At 40.4% G+C, this 19,371-nt stretch overlaps 1 protein-coding gene across 1 annotated transcript; it reads left to right on the top strand.

Annotated features, from left to right (window-relative positions):
• Window positions 1-1,038: 1,038 nt before the first annotated feature.
• LOC109414235 (probable chitinase 10) lies at window positions 1,039-12,025 on the top strand. Its single transcript, XM_062848279.1, has 9 exons — window positions 1,039-1,196; window positions 1,266-1,849; window positions 3,052-3,327; window positions 3,388-3,510; window positions 3,572-4,010; window positions 9,774-9,827; window positions 9,887-10,343; window positions 11,048-11,573; window positions 11,631-12,025. The coding sequence occupies exons 1-9, from the start codon at window positions 1,127-1,129 to the stop codon at window positions 11,988-11,990; spliced, it is 2,889 nt and encodes a 962-aa protein (XP_062704263.1). The 5' UTR covers window positions 1,039-1,126; the 3' UTR covers window positions 11,991-12,025.
• Window positions 12,026-19,371: the final 7,346 nt, after the last annotated feature.

Below are 19,371 nucleotides of genomic sequence, written 5' to 3'. Positions count from 1 at the left end.
AAGGGAGGCTGCGCTGCAAATATGACCATGTTCTAAAAGGCGGTGAAATCAATCAGTGGTAGGCCGTTTGCGTTCGTTAGCCGGTTATCGCTGAACTTTCCAATCGTCGGTCTGAATTCCTCCTCCTGGTGAACCTGCGCATTTAGGCCTCCTTTGATGATGCGTAGAATGCGTCCTTGTCATCAGTGCTTCCGGAATGCGGACGTTGATTATGCTGAAGTTGAAGAACCCTCAATTTGCCCCTTCTTTCGTTGAGATGGCACCAACCGGTCACGCGCCTTTGCATATCGCTCATCACTATAAATGCTCTTCCCAGCTCGCATGTGTAGCCACACAACTCCAAACGTTCGTACCGTTGATCCCGTCCAAGACACTTCCTGCAGCGCTACAATGCGGATCCCGTGAACAAAGTATGGAATTGCGAGATCTGCAGTTCCACGTACCGAGTTTCCAATTGCAGGAGTCGTCACTGATTGCAGCGGTTCGTATTCTCTGGTTGCTTATTCGCTCTTTGATGTTCTACGGCCAAACACCAACGCCCCGGTTTACTGTCCGGAGGGCCACAGTAAGTTTGACGAAGTAAATCCCCCGTCCCTGTCTGCATACAACCAAAGGACTCACCGCGATTGGTATTCCGGCCGGTTCCAACTAGGACTTAGGAATCGAAGCTGCATGGCAAACTCATATAGGATTCCAATGGGTATCATAGGAAAAGATTATGAAAGTTATGAACTTTGTTTCACAATTAAAGCTAACTACTACAATGCAGGACGTAATAATACTGCAACAAATTGTATAAAATTCTTAATTTGATCCAAAAGCTTCAACTAGGCTGCATTTGTTTATGTTAGGAATTGATTAGAATCTGTACAAGACTTGGAAGACAATAGTGTCGTCGGGGGCCTATAGAATAAAAAATACTCCTCAATTGAGATGTAGCTTCACTTACTGAAAACAAAGAACCGAAGACACTCATTTCATCGTGATAAATTAGCAATTAGCGCAAGTGTTCCATATAAACTTAGAAAAAATGATTCGTGGGCTCAGTTTCTTCTTAGATTTCCGCAAAAAACGTATGCATTCAATTTGATACAAGTTCCCTTCTCTACAAGTGCACCACTTCAGAATGCTATCATCAAATGGTGCAGGATTAGTAATTGCAGTTGCATTTTTCCTTGCTATGACAATAGCCGCCAGTGAGTAACGCAAATCATGCGATAACGGTTGAGTAAGCAAAAGGTGTATCCCATTTTTTAATCTTTCAGGAAACATTGTTTGCTACTATGGCACTTGGGCCGCCTATCGGAACGGAAATGGAAAATTTTCGGTGAGCAATATTGACCCTTCCCTGTGTACGCATCTGATATATGCATTCGTTGGCATCAATGCAAACGGAACCATCCGCGTTCTGGACCCATGGCTTGATCTGGAAGATAATTGGGGCCTCGGAACTATCCGACGGTTTAACGATTTGAAGAGCTCTAACCCGAACCTAAAAACGCTGGTCGCCGTCGGTGGATGGAACGAGGGTTCCCAAAGATTTTCCACCGTTGCAGAGAATCCCATTTTAAGGAAACGGTTTGCTCTTGACGCTGCTCGATTCTGCTCGTACCATGGATTTGATGGACTTGATGTTGACTGGGAATATCCGGCGCAACGTGATGGAGATCCAAAGATTGATCGGGAAAACTTTGTGACGCTTCTGGCTGATCTGAGAGAAGAGTTTTCTAAGCGCGGACTTTTACTAGCTGCAGCTGTTGCAGCGGCTGAGTCATCGGCTTCGATTTCTTACAACATTCCGGAAATAGCCAAATATCTAGATTTCATAAACTTGATGGCGTACGATCTTTTTTTTTTTTTAGTTCGTTTATTTGTTAGGCTCATGCGTGCTTGGCACTTTACGGAGCCGAATTCCGTAATTGTAAGAAATAAGTTTTATTTTACAATAGAATAATCTTATTAGACTAACTTTTTCTCGCCGTCTTCTTCGGGCGCAGCATCTCAGTAGAAGTTGATCCCGTCGCTGCAAATTCTTTCCTACGTTCATTTGCTTCATGCCGGACCACGGCCGCCTGGAACGCGTTCGAAATTTTTGCTAGACCAGTCATTACCCTTTCTTGTCTTTGCCGTTCTGCTTCTGCTTCCTCTTCTTTCCGTTGCATTTCCATTTTTCGTATTTCAGCTGCTACGGTGTGCTCAATGACATCTTCAACCGTGTCCTCTTCAATAATTTCCACTTCGTCGAACATCTCCGACGCCCCAGATTCAACGACTCCAGCATAAGAAACCGCTCCTCCTTTCTTCTTATTCTTGGTTTTCTTGATCGTCCGTTGTGGGCAAGCATCTTTATAGTGTCCTTCCAAGCCACACGAAAAACATTTGTCCTTAAGACCTTCGTAAAAAATCCGTGCTTTCCAGCCACTGATTTGCAGAGTTGGGGGAATCTCTTTTTCTATTTCTAGATACACTCCACGGATACCTGTGTGTAAGTGATCAAGGCCCAGTCCGACAGGAAATTTCTCCCGAATAACGCTTTCCACTTTGCCATAAGCACCGAATATCACCATTAAATCATTATCTGGCACCTCCGGGGCGATGACGAATACGCGCACGTAGGTACTGTTCCTGCCCGCAATGGATAAGCGTACATCCACGCTCTTTCCGTTGTTGTAAAGGAATTTGATTGATTCCTCCTGACGATCTAGCATATTCTGCATGACTCCTTGTGTTTTGTACTTGATACAAAGACACCTTCCTGGCAGCCTGTATACTGCCTCCATTTGCAGCAAGTCCGAGTGCAACCGTTTCGTGAAACCAGCTATTTCTTCCCATGATGGCTGTGGAGCACCGATGGGGAACTTAAATTGCACTGTGTTCGATATTGCTTCCATAGTAAGCAGTACCAAATATTTGCACCTAACCGAACGTGTAAACCACACGGACAAAAGCCGTCCCGAACAAAAGGTTACTGATCGACTGCAAGCTATTGGGAGCAAACTGCTGCTGCGTCCGAAGCAGACCAACGTTGAGGAGAAACTGGCGTACGATCTTCATGGCCCTTGGGAGTCTAGAACTGGTCACAATGCTCCGCTCTATATAGGACCTCATGATAATACCACTAATAAAATGCAGTTGAATGTGAATAGCAGTGTAAACTATTGGCTTAGCCAAGGAGCTCCGGCATGGAAGATCATGTTGGGAGTCGCATTTTACGGAAGATCGTTCACACTACGATCAAATAATGAACACGGTGTAGGAGCCCCAACAAGTGGTCCAGGTCAGGCTGGTCAGTATACTTACGAGTCAGGGTTCCTCGGTTACAATGAGGTAAACATGCTTGAGTGAGGACATATGGTTTAGTGCATCTAATTGTGCTGTTTTTTTTAGATTTGTGAAAAATTAGCGGCTGACAAGTGGAATCAATGTTGGGATGCGGATCAGAAGGTACCTTTCGCTTATGGTGGCAGTCAATGGGTAGGATACGATAACGTCGAAAGTTTATCACTGAAGGTGATTTAAACGTGATATAAATATAAAGTGTCATTGGTTATTGATTACACATTTATTTCAGTGTGATTTTGTAGACCAACACGAACTAGGTGGCGTGATGTTATGGTCTGTCGAAACCGACGATTTCCATGGAAGGTGTGGTGAAAAATTTACTCTGTTGAATATGCTTAATGAAAGATTGTTCGGCTCACCTGCGAATACAAGCACCACCCCAAGTGTTCCTCCTTCAATTACCACAGATGCCAGTTCACCCACGAGGACAACAACTACAACACAAACTACTGTGACGATGACCGATACTTCAACAACAACTCAGCAAAGCCATTCATCTGATTCTGATGAATTTGTGTGTGTTACTATGGGATATTTCCGCGATCCTAACAGTTGTGCTAAATTTTATTACTGTGATAATAATGGCTCTCGTTTTGAGTTCGAGTGTCCCGAAGGTCTGTTCTACGATGAAGAAAAATTAGTTTGTAACTGGCCAAGTGTTGTGAACTGTTGAACGAATTTGTATGAGATGGATATATACAACAAGGTTTCAACTCTGTATTTTTCTTTATCCTTACACCGCAACCCCTGATTTAAAATTATTTTTGAATAAAGTAAACTATGTATTAGTATTGCAGAACATGGGGCACATTAGTACCATTGACAAAAATCGCGAGAACTTTCGTAAACTCTAAAACAAATACAGTATGACTCATAAAAAAATGCGACAGTTTTCAAAGTCATCGTTCCCCTACTTCGAACTGATTAACCTCGCATGTATCTATTGGATAGTATAGTTGAGCCACTAATCTTATAATGGCAAAGGAACATAGACTGATTCCATGCAAATACCTTCGGAAATATAACGTTGAACATATGGATGTCGAAATCGTCCACGCGCCAGAGGCCGTTTTTTAAGGATATAATTTTCTTTCAATTGCTTTCAATCACATTCAATCAAATTTTATTTTCAAAATAGTACTTTTATGGCTGGATAAGGTCTTCAGGAATTGGTTGGTTCGTCGGACAAGCACGAAAAAAATATCTATATATATAAAAATGAGTTTGAAGTCCCTTTGAGGCAACAAAAGTCACGAACGGCTGCACCGATCAGCATGACTTTTGCACGGTTCGATTCGCATTCGTGGTGGCTGTGTTTATATGTAATAAAAAGTTACGAAAATCAACTAAAAAGTAGAAAAACTGTGAAAGTAATGATTTTTCATGAATCGAGAAGAAATTCAACAGGATCGAAATGAAACCAATCTAGAGTGCTGTGCTAAAATGACCTCCACAGTTGTCAAACCACTGCAACCTGGCAAGACAAAGTTTGCCGGGACAGCTAGTTAACTTATAAATTAAGAGACATTTTGTGAAAATTGAATTATTTGACAAATGATAATTTTTAGAAAATATTATGTTTTAAGCATGAAATTGTTTTTAAGTACATAGTATTTGTACCTATCATAAAGGTAGGTATATATGCCTTCATCGACAAAAAAATGTTTTGAAAAATGTTCTAACAGTGTTAAGTTTTTTTATTAATTTATCTTAAATACGGTTTTTAATATGTAGCACCTTTTTTAGTTTTTGTTTCCTAAACATTTGAAATTATTTTTAAAATATTTTTCAAACATGGGCGTATTAAAGAGTACGTATTTCTTCATGGTTTCCATGTGTTTTTATCTTAGTTCATTTTGCTATGAAAATTATAGGAAAACTTGATTTTATTTAGAAATTGTTAACAATTATAAGGTATCCCATATACGTAACCAATGAATATTTTGACAAAAATTTTAGAGATCCTGTATGACAATGACCTCCTTATTGTATCCTAATCCAAAAAAGTTTAATTCATTGGGATTATTTCATTAAAAATCATCAAATACTGCAAAAAAATGGAATGTCGCATTTTTTATGGGTCATACTGTTGCTTCAAGACATGCATTTTAATAGATGTTAGTGTCTTAACTAAGTACCGGAATCCGGTATCTCTCTTGCGAATCTTAGAACAATTTAGGAAGATGAAGACTCGTGTCATAGGTTATTAGTATTTCTGGTCCTATCCAGTCTCTTGTCGCCATATAAAATGTAGAAAAGAACATTTGCAATCGTTACAGGCCGTTCTGATGGCTTTGCAGGCAGCGCCTAGTTGTCCGATTCTTTCCTCTTGCAGCGAGCACCCTGCCACCGCTTACAGACAGAGACGGCGTCTTCACTTGCTGTAGAGAAAGGAATCGATGTGAGGAACCTAATGAACATGGCATTTATGATGATGCAACGTTCTCCACCAGATACGGCTATTTGTGGTTCCGAAGTCGATTCAGCCGAGCCGACCAAATCTGAGAAATTAATTTCAGAAAGATTGACTTGGAGGGATCCTAGGTATATACATTTTGGAAATAATCGAATATCTTCGAAAAATGTCAATTCGCGGTACACACTTGTTGTGAACGAAATTCGCCGCTGCAAAAGCCGCGTTAAAAAACTCATTTGATGGCGCTGAATGCATCTTTCATCGTAAATCTGGCTCGAGGACCACTGTGTAAATGGAAGCAATTGAGGCTAAATAAACCTTCATTTAGTCATCAGTAATCATCAACTATTCAAAAACTGTGGAGCGGACCAGGTGTGATGGTTAGAAAACTTGACTATCACGCCGAGGGCCACTCCCGACAAACTCGCAAAAATGTGAGTTCTTCCTTCGGAAGGAAAGTAAAGCGTGGGTCCCGAGATGAACTAGCCTAGGGCAAAAAATCTCGTTAATACAGATAAAAAAAATCAAAAACTGCTTTTTCGCCCAAATTTACAGATCGACAATTCAAACTGATGTACATACATAGGTACATACATTTGTTCAACATCATTAAGACAAGACATAATCAACAATAGTACGCCACAATACTCGGTTTGTGGCTGCCGCTCTCCATCCTCGGTCGCGCCCAATGCTAGCCAGGTCACGCTCCACCTGGTCCGCCCATCGTGCTCTCTGCGCTCCACGCCTTCTTGTGCCAACCGGATTAGTTGCAAACACCAGCTTTGCAGGGTTGTTGTCCGGCATTCTTGTAACATGCCCTGCCCACCGTATCCTTCCGGCTTTGGCCACCTTCTGGATGCTGGGTTCGCCGTAAAGTGCAGCGAGCTCGTGGTTCATCCTTCTCCGCAACACACCGCTCTCCTGCACACCGCCGAAGATCGTTCTTAGCACGCGTCGCTTGAAAACTCTGAGTGCTTGTAGGTCCTCCTCGAGCATGGTCCATGTCTCGTGCCCGTAGAGGACCACCGGTCTTATTAGAGTTTTGTACATGGTGCATTTGGTACGAGAGTGAATCTTTTTCGACCGCAGTTTCTTCTGGAGCCCGTAGTAGGCTCGACTTCCGCTAATGATGCGCCTCCGAATTTCACGGATTACGTTGTTGTCAGTCGTCAGTAGAGATGGGAAAACTGATTCAATTTTGAGAGTGAATCGCATCCGATTCACTCCCAAAAAAGAGTCGACTCTTTTGACCGATTTAGTAACTGATTTCAGGGATTTGAAGAAAAATGTAAATTTTTGATGTGAGCCGACTCCTTTTCGCATAATTTAACCCAGTTTTCGAGAAACAGATGATAACGATCTTCACGCCTGAGCATAACGTATTTCAGGATTCGCAGGTTTTCGATAATTCCACCGAAGAATTGAATCACTGGTGCAATCCGGCCATATAATTAAGTATGAAAACAAAATTATTCATCAAAGATTGCGATGTTCTGCGTCGAATCATCATCAGGTGCGCGGTCATACTCACTATTTTCGCAATCGTAATGAACGTCAGCGAATCGTAACTCTTTTGAAAAGAATCATGGCTCACTCACTCGGTTTCGCGAATCGATTCTTTGAATCGATTTGCGAGTGAGTTACCCATCTCTAGTCGTCAGTAAGGATCCGAGGTAGACGAATTCCTCCACCACCTCGAAAGTATCCCCGTCTATCGTAACATTACTACCCAGACGGATCCGGTCGTGTTCGGTTCCGCCTACCAGCATGTACTTTGTTTTTGAGGCATTCACCACCAGTCCGACCTTTGCTGCTTCGCGTTTAAGGCGGGTGTACAGCTCTGCCACCATGTCCATGTCGTCCGCAAAGCACACAAATTGTCCGGATTTTGTGATAATCGTTCCCCGGCTGTTGAGCCCGGCTCGTCGCATCACACCTTCCAGACCGATGTTGAAGAGTAGGCATGAGAGTCCGTCACCTTGTCGCAGTCCCCGGCGAGATTCGAATGAACTGGATAGTTCACCCGAAACCCTTACGCAGTTTTGCACACCGTCCATCGTTGCTTTAATCAGTCTAGTCAGCTTCCCAGGAAAGCCGTTTTCGTCCATGATTCTCCATAGCTCTGCGCGGTCGATACTGTCGTATGCCGCTTTGAAGTCGATGAACAGGTGATGCGTTGAGACCTGGTATTCACGGCATTTCTGGAGGATTTGCCGTACGGTAAAGATCTCGTTCGTTGTCGACCGGCCGTCGATGAAGCCAGCCTGATAACTTCCCACGAACTCATTCGTTTTAGGTGACAGACGACGGAAGATGATCTGGGATAGCACTTTGTAGGCAGCATTCAAAATAGTGATCGCCCTGAAGTTCTCACATTCCAAATGGTCGCCTTTTTTGTGACTGGGGCAGATTACCCCTTCCTTTCACTCCTCCGGTAGCTGTTCGGTTTCCCAGATCCTGACTATCAGCCGATGTAGGTGGCCAACTTTTCTGGGCCCATCTTGATGAGTTCAGCTGCGATACCATCCTTATCAGCTGCTTTGTTGGGTTTGAGCTGATGAATGGCATCCTTAACTTCCCTCAGCGTGGGAGTTGGTTGATTTCCGTCCTCCGCTGCACTGGCGTCGTCGTTTCTTCCGTTGCCGTGGGCTCCCGTGCCTACGTTCTCCACGCCATTCAGGTGCTGATCGAAGTGTTGCTTGCACCTTTCGATCACCTCACGTCCGTCCGTCAAAAGGCCTCCGTCTGCATATTTCGGCATGGACTGATGTCCAGATGGTGAAAAGAATGCAGTAAATAATTATTATTTAAATCTTCTAAATTTTGAGTTTAAAGCTGCTTTGAGCGCATTTATAAATGACGTAGCATTTTTTGGACGATTTTTGACACCCCTTCCCCTCGTGGTCTATTTTCCCATATCCAATACATGGTTCGTATCAAAATCAGAGATTCATCCCTCCTACATTATTTATGGATGATCCCATCTGAGTTTTTTAAGAATGACGATGTGTTGTTTCCTATTACCCGCATACAAACAGAAGTATGATCTTTAGTTAATTCCTGGTCGAATATTTGACCTTGTGTACTTGAGGTCTTAAGCTGTTAGTACACAGGGCCAAATATTTGTCAAAAAATAAACCGATGCTCAAACATCTTGTTCGACTCGATCGAATTTTCATTGGTGTCAAACTAATGTTGTTTCTTGAATTATTTCCTTGTCAAATATTTGACGCTGTGTACTTCAGGCTTTAGAATGATCGGGTATATCAAAAGTTCGTCGTACAGTTTTACACTACCATCATAAAGCTGCGCGGAATTCGTTTTTGTTTTACAACGTCTGTAAAAAATAAAAACGTTGAACGTGAAATCGCTCCTATCTGCTTTCTATTCTAAGGATTGCCTACAACATTTCTTCGAAAATAATTAGACGGAATTATTTTTATGGGGTAATATTACACAATTGTCATGGAATGACAATCGTACAATGTCAAAGATTTCCTCTCCGTGATTGATACGATCGGAGGGATCTATTTGAAATAAAGGCCGGGCATGAGGCTGGGACACTCCACTTATTCTCTAAGTACAATTTTAGCAACTCTGCATCTCCACGAGAATGGTACTTGTTAGTGGGAAAGGTATTGATGGCACGACCATTCTGCATACCTCGGTAGCCACTAAATCACCAAGCTCGTCAAAGCAAATGTTGCTGAAGTAACGACTAGCAAAGTTCCAATACAATACGTTGAGTCATTTATAAAAGAAGAAAGGAACCGAGCCGTGTGGACTTCGAATGGCGATGAGCCTATTTTTCGAGGTAACTTAATACCACTTCTTGAGTACACCAGTGATATCAGTTAAGAGTCTTGAGTGATTTCTAGGTCCTCTTCCGTTGATAAGTCTATAAAAGCTTTATATGTTGGTTATAGTGAAAACAGTTTGGTTCACAGTTGACGTCAAGTGCAGTTAGATTGCGCAACGTTTTATTTAATTTAATAAATAATGAAATTTTGCTTAGGTCAACTGATTTTGATAGTTTTGGTGTCCGTTATTTTGGAAATATGTGCTGAAAGTAAGACAACTTTAGTGAAAGTGAAAACGATCAACGAGATGAATTTCAAATATTTTTAGAAAAAATCGTCTGCTACGTAGGCACATGGGCTGTTTACAGGCCCGGACGAGGTCGCTTTGACATCGATCACATTGACCCGTTCCTGTGCACTCATCTAGTGTATGCGTTCTTCGGAATCAACGAGGATGGATCGATTAGAATCATTGATCCTTACTTGGATTTGGAGGAGAACTGGGGTCGAGGGCATGTGAAGCGCTTCAATAACCTGAAGTCCGTGAATCCAGCACTGAAGACGCTGGCAGCTGTTGGTGGTTGGAATGAAGGCTCGAAGAAATTTTCTGTTGTAGCTGCAAATCCACAGCGGAGGAAACACTTCATTCGAAGTAGCGTAGAGTTTTGTCGGACGCACAACTTCGACGGGATTGATCTTGACTGGGAGTATCCAGCGCAACGTGGCGGTGATGTGAATTTCGATGTGGAAAACCATGCGAGCTGGCTCGAGGAAATAAGAGAAGAGTAAGTCTTATTTTATTGTGCTGTGCAGCTGAATGGAATTGGTGGAACTAAAACATTTCATCACTGTTGAACAAACAACGTATTTTTGCCATTACTAATGAAGGTCTACAAGGCAGTGTTGGGAATACTCACTTGCAAGGAGTTATACTCACTAGCTACTTTCGCAATTCAGAAGCATGCTATCTGAAAACGGCGTTTGAATGACTGTGACGTTATAGTTTTATCTAAAATTTTACCGAGTATAGTAGAAATCTCACACGCACACTCACGCCGTGGTAAGTCGCCCTCAGATCTCTTTCACGATTTTGGTATGCGTGTGTGACCTTTAGTTTATTCGGCAAACTTTTAGATAAAACTACTACGTAAAAAACATTCAAACACCGTTTTATGATAGCATGCTTCTGAACTGAGATAGTAGCAAGTGTATACAAAATTCTAACGTTGCATTTGAAAAGGGCCCAAGTGCTTACTGTAAACAAACAAGATTCGGTCACTGAAGGGCCTACCCACTCACGCACACCTTTACCACTGACATGATCAAACTCGGATAAGAATGGGAGCCCTGAATGCTAATCGACAACGGTTGCAAAAGTTGGTTTCATTGAAATTAGAAGACAAATTTCAACTTTGACGTTGTTAACTTAATCCAAAATAAGAGTCCTTTTCAACATGCATTCAACGAATTTAAAATTTAATCATTACAGATTCGATCGCCATGGATTGATCTTGAGTGCAGCGGTGGCATCCGCTCGATTTTCAGCAGAACTTTCATACAACATTCCACGTGTTTCGGCTGCACTCCACTTTATCAACGTAATGACCTACGATATGCATGGGGCATGGGATGACTACTGTGGACTTAATGCACCTCTTTACGCCGGACCAGCCGATGTGACGGTCATACAAAAGCAATTGAATGTCAACTCCAGCATCCACTACTGGTTGTCGCAAGGTGCACCAAAGGACAAACTGATCATGGGGGTGCCACTCTACGGACGATCATTCACACTGGCAAATGCTGCCAATGATTACGTAGGGGCATCCGTTAGCGGGCCCGGCATCGCAGGACCGTACTCCAGGGAACCAGGTGTGATGGGATACAATGAGTTTTGTGAGAAACTTCAAAATGAGCACTGGGATATTCGCACAAGTGCTGAGCAATTTGGCCTGTACGCTGTTAGTAATAATCAGTGGCTAGGGTTTGAAGATCCTAGTACTGTTAAATATAAGGTGAACTAATAGATTATTTTCATCAGCAGTAATTTAATTGACTTCATTCTTTTGTAGATGGACTACCTTCTTCAAATGGAACTGGGAGGAGCCATGGTATGGTCATTAGAATCTGATGATTTTCTTGGAGTATGTCACGGTCAAAACAATATTTTGATGAATACAATTTATTCCTCCTTGAACAACGGGTTGTCGCCACCTACTACAGTAGCAACAACGTCTACAACCGCATCAGTTGCTGCTGAATGCTCGGGAGATGGTCTTTTCCCCAACCCGGACTCGTGCCAAAAGTACTACGCTTGTTCAAATGGACGTGTTTTTGAATTCTCTTGTCCTAATGGATTATTGTTTGATCCAGTGAATCAGATATGCAATTGGCCTGAAATGGTAGATTGTGAGGAAAATAATCAGCTATAAGTACAATGAATAAAACATTCAAATAACACTGTTTATCCAGCACCGTGTGGGGGTTATCTTCCACCCAACAGCTGGTTGGTTAATTGATTTTTTAAGCATCGTACGATTCAGTTTTGTCAGACAAACTAATTAGGCTAATACGTGCTATGCTGGATAGATCAAATACAAGTGTTTGAATCGCAGACGAAGAGTCTATGTCGTACATGATGGTTTTGGATGAATTAGAGTAAACCTGAACCCTGTCCGGTTTGGAATGAGTGCCACATTCTGGCATCCCAAGAATCAGATCCTGAGGAAAATTAAAGAAAACTAGAGAAACCAACAAGGAAACCCATAAACATGAAACCATTTCACATCGTTCGTTAAAATGAACTTTTGCTACATGGGCAGGATATTTTTTTATTCAAATAAACTACAAGAAGTTCTTAGAACCATCGTAAAACAAAAATAAGTATATTAGGTTTAACGATGGTTCCTAAAACCTCTACAAGACTAATTGGTAATCAAAATGTTTCTTGGGATATAAATAGTATCTCAAACTAAGAAATCAAATCACAGATTGAAGAAGTTGTCAGTAACATTATCATCGTGATTGAAATTTCGAAAGCACTTTTCTCGTTCAAAACATGCATGTTTGTAATGAAAATGTATTCATTGTGTTTCGTATGCAAAATAAAACGAAGTGAATATATTTACAATAGAAACATTTAATTTTTGAGCAATAAAACTGCTTCCAAAAGATGGCGATAATAAAAAATATTATAAATAACATAAAAAGGACCTGTGTGCAAATTGAATTTATACGTTTTTATGATACAGAAAAATGGCGTTCTTGGAGATCATGAAAAACACCATTTATGGGAAAAGCCTACCACCAAAAAATCAAGTCAGTATCTTTAAATAAATATGTTTTATTATTTTTTTTTAGGTATGTAGGATAGTGGACGTATTTTGGCCAGTGGAAGGTATTTTGGCCCACCTTGGGAATTTTATTACAAATTCTAAGCAAATATTATTGGAACTTCCAATAAAAATTTGCCAATGTTCGTCGGCGTGTTTGGTGGTCGTATCTTGAGTTTTCCCAAATAATATTTTTCGAAATTCATAGTAGACTTTAGTGCAGGCCTGCCCAACCTTTTTCGGCCGCGGGCCACTGGCGAAACTGCATACCAGTCGACGGGCCAGAAATAAAAATTCGTTAATAATACATTATTTTTTTATCTTTTCTGAGCATGGCTAGATAATAGAAAATAACTTTTTTGCAGTTTAATGTTTCTAATGACATTTGAAAGGTTTTTCGATTTCTTGCAGAATATTGGAGCTTGACAAAGTATTTAGGAAGTTTCAATAACATGTTTCAATGTAGTACCAGACAGAGCTTTTGAATGGCACAAAAAAATCTCTGAAAGCTTCAAAAATTGCGATTAAATTTTTCATGTTTTTCCTAAATTAAGTTTATGACGTAATCTTTCTATTTTGTTTTACAATCTTATCAAGCAAATTTTCACATTGCACATTATTTTATTGTTAAGAATCTTTTACTTCAATTCTGTAGGACACTCAAACCAAATGCTTGCATATTTTTAAAAAAATTACAAAATATACTCTAAAAAGTCATTTTATTTTTTTAAATTATTAAAATACATTTCCATTGAAAAAGGAAAATATTCAGAATAATAATATCTCGGGTTAAATTCTATCATTTTTGTCCAATCGTGCCGCGGGCCGCACAAAATGTCCTCGCGGGCCGGATCCGGCCCGCGGGCCGTACGTTGGGCAGCTCTGCTTTAGTGGAACTCTAAGGGAGTCTCAGGGAGCTGTCTGAGGTGTTTTAATGCATTTCTAGATGTTATGTTTTTGTGTTTGCAGCGGAGTTCAAGGTAAGTCCACGGGGCTTTCAGAGAGATTTATATGAGATTCAAGGCAGTTTAAAGCGCTTTAATAGATATTTGAAATATTCAGTAAAGTTTATTGGAAGTTTACGGCAAATTCTAAGGGGTTTCATGAGGCGTTATTAGAGTTCAGTTTACGGGCATCTCAGTTGTTCCCGTACTGCTATCCGTACCCGTGAGTTTATAAGCTTCACTGCACGATTTGAGGGTTAAGTGCATGGAAACATTGGGTCGATAGAGTCCTATTATCTTCGGTCCACACTCACAGCTCTGACTGTAGGGTTCCGTCAGTCCAGTCCTTCTCGTTGTTATCGCTCCGCGAGGGGTTCTATTGTTGGTCATCTAGAGACACCGACACCATAGAGGCGTGGCGTATTCGCTAACAGGTGCCTTGCGTCTACTTTCTAACTAATGCATTGTGTCTCACGGTTTCACGAGCACAATTCTAGAGATCCTTTGAATGAAGTGCGGTTGTTTCTGATGGGTTCCAAGACATTTCAGTGGAGTTTGAAGGAAGTGCACAGGGCTATCAGGGGAGCGATTCTGACCAATTTCGAGGCATTTAGAGACGTTTCAGGTAACTTGTAGTAGAGTGTGATGGAAATCTAGGAGGTTTTTCTGAGAGGTTTCATGACTTGACAGTGGATTTTAGCGAAATTCAGGAGGTTTCGACAAAGTTGAAGGCAACCTTAAGGGAATATCCAAAGGGCTTACAGGCGTTTCAAGGTTTTCAAATGGTTCAAAGGGCGTTTGTAAAGTTCGATATATAAGAGTCTCTGAAGGGTTTCATGAACAGTTCAAGGAGCTTCAAGACGTTTCGAGGGGGTACAAGAAGTTCCGGGAGTTTTCATTGGGTTTCTATGGGCTTCAGAAAAGGATTGGTTGCTGGGGGGTTTTAATTCATTTTAAAGCGTTTCCGTGATTTAATGAGCTTACGCAATTTATTGCGGATTTTTAGAAAATTTTCCACTCTGCGGTAGCCGCCGAGTTCTACCGCAGCTGTCAAAGTCCTACCGCAGCCATGAAAATGATCGTATCATTGAAAAGTTTGGTCAAATCAAAGCATGCTTGCAAAGTGAAATGTTCTGAAAAGCAACAACAAACAATGATCATCGGCGTCGTATCCAAGGCTCGATCCAAGGTATCCTTGGACTGATTGATGATACATTGGTGAAAATCATCAGTCTGACAGCTGCGGTAGCTTTTCAATCTTCCGTAGAGAGGAAAATTTTCTCTAAATTAGCAATAGCTAAAGATTTCTAGTTACGCTTGTATATATCAAGAACTATGCTGCCATGTGCATCATAGTAGTCCCATGTTAATAGGGGTTCCCATAGAACATGGCCAATTATTGGACATACTGCTTCACCGAAATCAGTTTACGATATGCGGTATGAGCATGAAATTTGTTCATAGTGCTTCCAACAATCACTAGTCATGCTTGTAGATTGAATCCCCTACACTCAAGGAAGTTTTTGCACACCCTTAGACTCCTTCGCGATCCAACCCAAGCTCGCCTTAAATACCCTTCAACTCCTTTTTCGCCCCTTTCCCGTAAATCATCATTGAACCTCACCTGTAAAACCTCTCCTCTAGAACAATAAAATCCCATTTAGGTAATGTTACCTTAAGGTGAAACATCAAGAAATCCCTTCGCAATTTTGCACACAAACTTTAGAGGCACAAATCTGACGAACGAAGCTTCGAACCAAGCAGCACTTGTTAATCCTGGCTTTGCTCACTCGCAAAAAGAGGCAGCTTTTGCAAATCGAGCGCATTTGTTTACGAATTTTTAAGATTGGTGCTCTTGAAAACGTGAGTAGGGGTCCAAGTCAGCCATTGTGGCAGCCATATTTATATCCTCTGATGTTTCTTCTTAATAAAGGTACCTAAATAGTTTGCTTAGGAGGATTCTACACTCAGGCAAAAAATATACGTAAGGAATGCATAAAAAAGCATTATGAAATTTAGCCATACACCTAGGCAAACAACCGCAAGGAATTTATAAAAACGCATTATGAAATTTAGTCATAACTTAAACATACCGTATTCGTAAGTAGGTACTCATTATGAAACATGTGGAAACGGAACAGATTCTTTCGCCGGTATTCTTAAAACTGCATTATGAAATCATAGACAAGCCCATATGAATTCATTATGTCACATTATGAAACATATAGGGTAATTCGCCAATTGAGTTCTTTAGGAGTATCCGGATTATTTTATAATCGGATTCTCCACCCAAACTTAGTCGAAATCCGAAATTTCATAATTTTTGGAGTGCGGGAACTATTTTTAAAATGCATTTAAAGTTTGTATGGGATTTTTTTTTTGTTCGGGTCGAACTGTCATTTTATCGATTGAACTGTCATTCTATCCACGAAAATTAAAACTGTTGTTATTTTAACCATCAAAACAATGCTATTGGAATTCAATAAAATCATGTTATACTCAGAAAAATGAACTCTATCGATTAAGCTATAGAAAATAGCAATATTTTATTCACTAAACAACCCAGTTGTTGAACGGTTAGTACTGGCATTTTTGTTTTCGTTTGTTTTCCGTGCATAATTCCATTGCAAGTGGCAAGTCTGTTACCCAAATGTTGAACGCTTCCTTAAGCTAGCTCATCCTAATGTTGGACGCAGGCCCGGATTGAGGATTGTGGGGGCCCGGGGCCCGAGCGGTTGTGAAGGCCCCTCGGAGGTACAAATGCGATGAGAAATACAGTTTTTATTTGTTTTTGTGCAGTACTTGAATCAAAAATGGTTTTTGTGGGGGCCCCTAAAATGTGGGGGCCCGGGGCCCTGGCCCCCCCGGCCCCCCTTAGATTCGGTCCCCCTTAGATCCGGCCCTGGTTGGACGATTCTCGCTAACTGTTGAAAGCTTTGTTCGTAATTGATGACGTATAACCCGACATAAACCTATCATTGACCTGTTTTTAGTTTGACTATCAAACCCAACATAGACCCTACAGTTTTCTGATGTGTGTCCAACCATGGTTCAACATTTGATAAAATTTGACCTGATTTTGACCCGACATCCGATAATTTTTCACTCTGGCGGATTTTTCCGGGTTTTTCGTGTTTTGTGGCTAGTTAGTCAATTGAGTGACAATTTATTCAAATGACTGGGAATCGCTCCTCATTTGAAGAAAGTTCTAGTGGACTGAAATCGTTTTAAACATAATTAAAAGCAAAAAATGACTGAAAAGATTTGATTAGAAGCAAAAGCGATTGAAGAGAAGAACACTTTTGAAAACCCTTAAAACACTCCTGGATACGCGTGGGACCCACTCCACTCCCTAGAACACCCCTGCATCGACCCTGAAATCTCTTGCAAACCCGTGGATCGCTTCTAAACTCCTCTGGAACGCCCTGAAATATTCCTGGGACCACCTTAACACTCTGATTCTCTCTGGATCACCTCTGGAACGCCCTTCAAATCCATTGAAAACCCCTGGAACCTTCCCGAAGCCCTCTGCAACACCTCTGGAACATCCATGGAACGTCCTTGAAATCCCATGACATGCACGATTAGGTAAAGTGGAAAAAAAAATCTGGCAGTCATGTTAACATCGTAGGTTATGCCAGTTTTCAACAATTGGATCTAAGATGCATAATGATAGTGTGATAAGAAAAATATTATTTTCAAATGAAATTACAATGAAAATGTGATTTTAAACAATGTTGAACTGTTAAGAACTTCCTTCCAGTTCTTGTAACTATGGTGTGACTTTGATATTTGTGGTCGATTTCGTAACATCAATTTCTTAAAATTTTTCTTAAGAATTGTGCAGTTCTCGTCTCATCAGCGATACAAAATTTGCAATCATCATTTTTGACGTAAAATATGTATAATTTTGTAACTTAATAGGAGCAATATCGTGGCACACGTGTATACGCATCTACGTCATACGTTTACGTTGAGTGAAAATTACTTAAGTTGGATTTATAATAAAATTTTCAGAAACTGTTCAACATTTGGGTAGTGTTCAACAATTAGCGAATAACCCTAATGTTCTTTCTTGATTTAAAATGAGACCTTATGAAACCATAACGTGAGTTAATGAATTCATCAGAGCTTGATTATGATTTCATAACTTTGTTTTATGATTTCTTGCTGCTGAATTATGAAGTTCAGTAGCCAAATTTGAAAAATCGTAGCGCTTATCATGAAATTAGATTCTGGGTGGAATGATGCAATGCACGTGTAAATTGACTCTAGAGCGATTGCTTTACGCATGAACTGAACCATTTTGGATCCGGAACTAGTATATTTGTTGTTAATTGTTCAGTTTCATGGTAATGAAGCTTTCCCACAAGAGCCAAACCTCTCCTAATTTTACGAATATGGTTTACGGTAACTATTTCGTACGAACCGCTGCATACTTGTGACAATGATGTCGCCGTGGTACAAATTTAGTTCCTCACATTTGGTTCAGTTTCTAGTTCATAATAGTTATTTATGTAACGAGTTGCAAAAAGTAGATTTTTTCAGCACGAGTCGTATATTTATCCAACGAGGCTTGCCGAGTTGGATAAATACGAAGAGTACTGAAAAATTGAGTTTTGCAACGAGTTTCATACAAAATTTTATGCAATGATTGCATATGCAATCATTTGAGTTGCATAATGTTCATAATACAACTCAAATCAGTTGCATTATGAACATTATGCAACTATTTTTCATTATGCAACTCATTTTAGTTGCATAATGAACCAGTTCGGAAAAATCGGCCATTATGACACCAAAATGAGTTAGATAAAATATAAATTATGATACTGAATTGCATAAAGCACATTATGATTGTCTAACTATAGATGCATTGAAAAGGTTAATCAGTTCTATGAAAATCAGCATGAACGTTACGAAAGTCATAGCTGCCCTATGTACATATTTTTTCGTCTTACTCGGTGTTTCATAAAGTTTACTTGTAATTCGTATGTTCAGTTGCCTGAGTGTAACTTAAAAGTTAGATTTTCACAAGTTCTCATTTTGAAACACGTGGAAACGGACCAGTTTCAGTAGCCGGTATTCTTAAAACTCCGTTATGGAATCATAAACAAGAACGCATGAATTTATTAGATCACATTATGAAGTTCTAAATGTTCTCGTTTGATATCAAATGAAACCTTATGAATCCGTTATAAGCGTTACTGAATTTATCTGAGCTTGATTATGATTTCATAATGTAGTTTTATGACTTCTTACCGCATCATTATGAAGTTCATCAGCCCAATTAAGAAACTGGTAGAGCCAAGCATGAAATTAGATTCTGGGTGGAATGATGCAATGCACGTGTAAAGGGTCAACGGCCATATGATTTTTTTTTTCATTTTACTCGCTGTTTGATAATGTTTACCTTATGAAAATCGTAAGTTCAGTTGCCTGAGTGTACCTAAATAAAAGTTTTAGTGTACACTATCCTGAACTGTTTTATTTACCACACAGGAAATTTCTTTCATGCTCTAATAAATTACAGGCCG

This window comes from Aedes albopictus, chromosome 2 (genome assembly GCF_035046485.1).
Source record: "Aedes albopictus strain Foshan chromosome 2, AalbF5, whole genome shotgun sequence".
NCBI lineage: Eukaryota > Metazoa > Arthropoda > Insecta > Diptera > Culicidae > Aedes > Aedes albopictus.
Note: the sequence above shows the minus strand (reverse complement) of the source record. Positions and strands in the feature narration are given on the sequence as shown.

Excerpts from the sequence above, each read along its gene's own strand:
- LOC109414235 (XM_062848279.1), top strand. The coding sequence starts at position 1,127 with ATGCTATCATCAAATGGTGCAGGATTAGTAATTGCAGTTGCATTTTTC. Across the intron at positions 4,011-9,773 it reads CTGGCCAAGTGTTGTGAACT|GTCAACTGATTTTGATAGTT; the intron begins GTTGAACGAATT and ends AATTTTGCTTAG. Across the intron at positions 11,574-11,630 it reads CTAGTACTGTTAAATATAAG|ATGGACTACCTTCTTCAAAT; the intron begins GTGAACTAATAG and ends ATTCTTTTGTAG.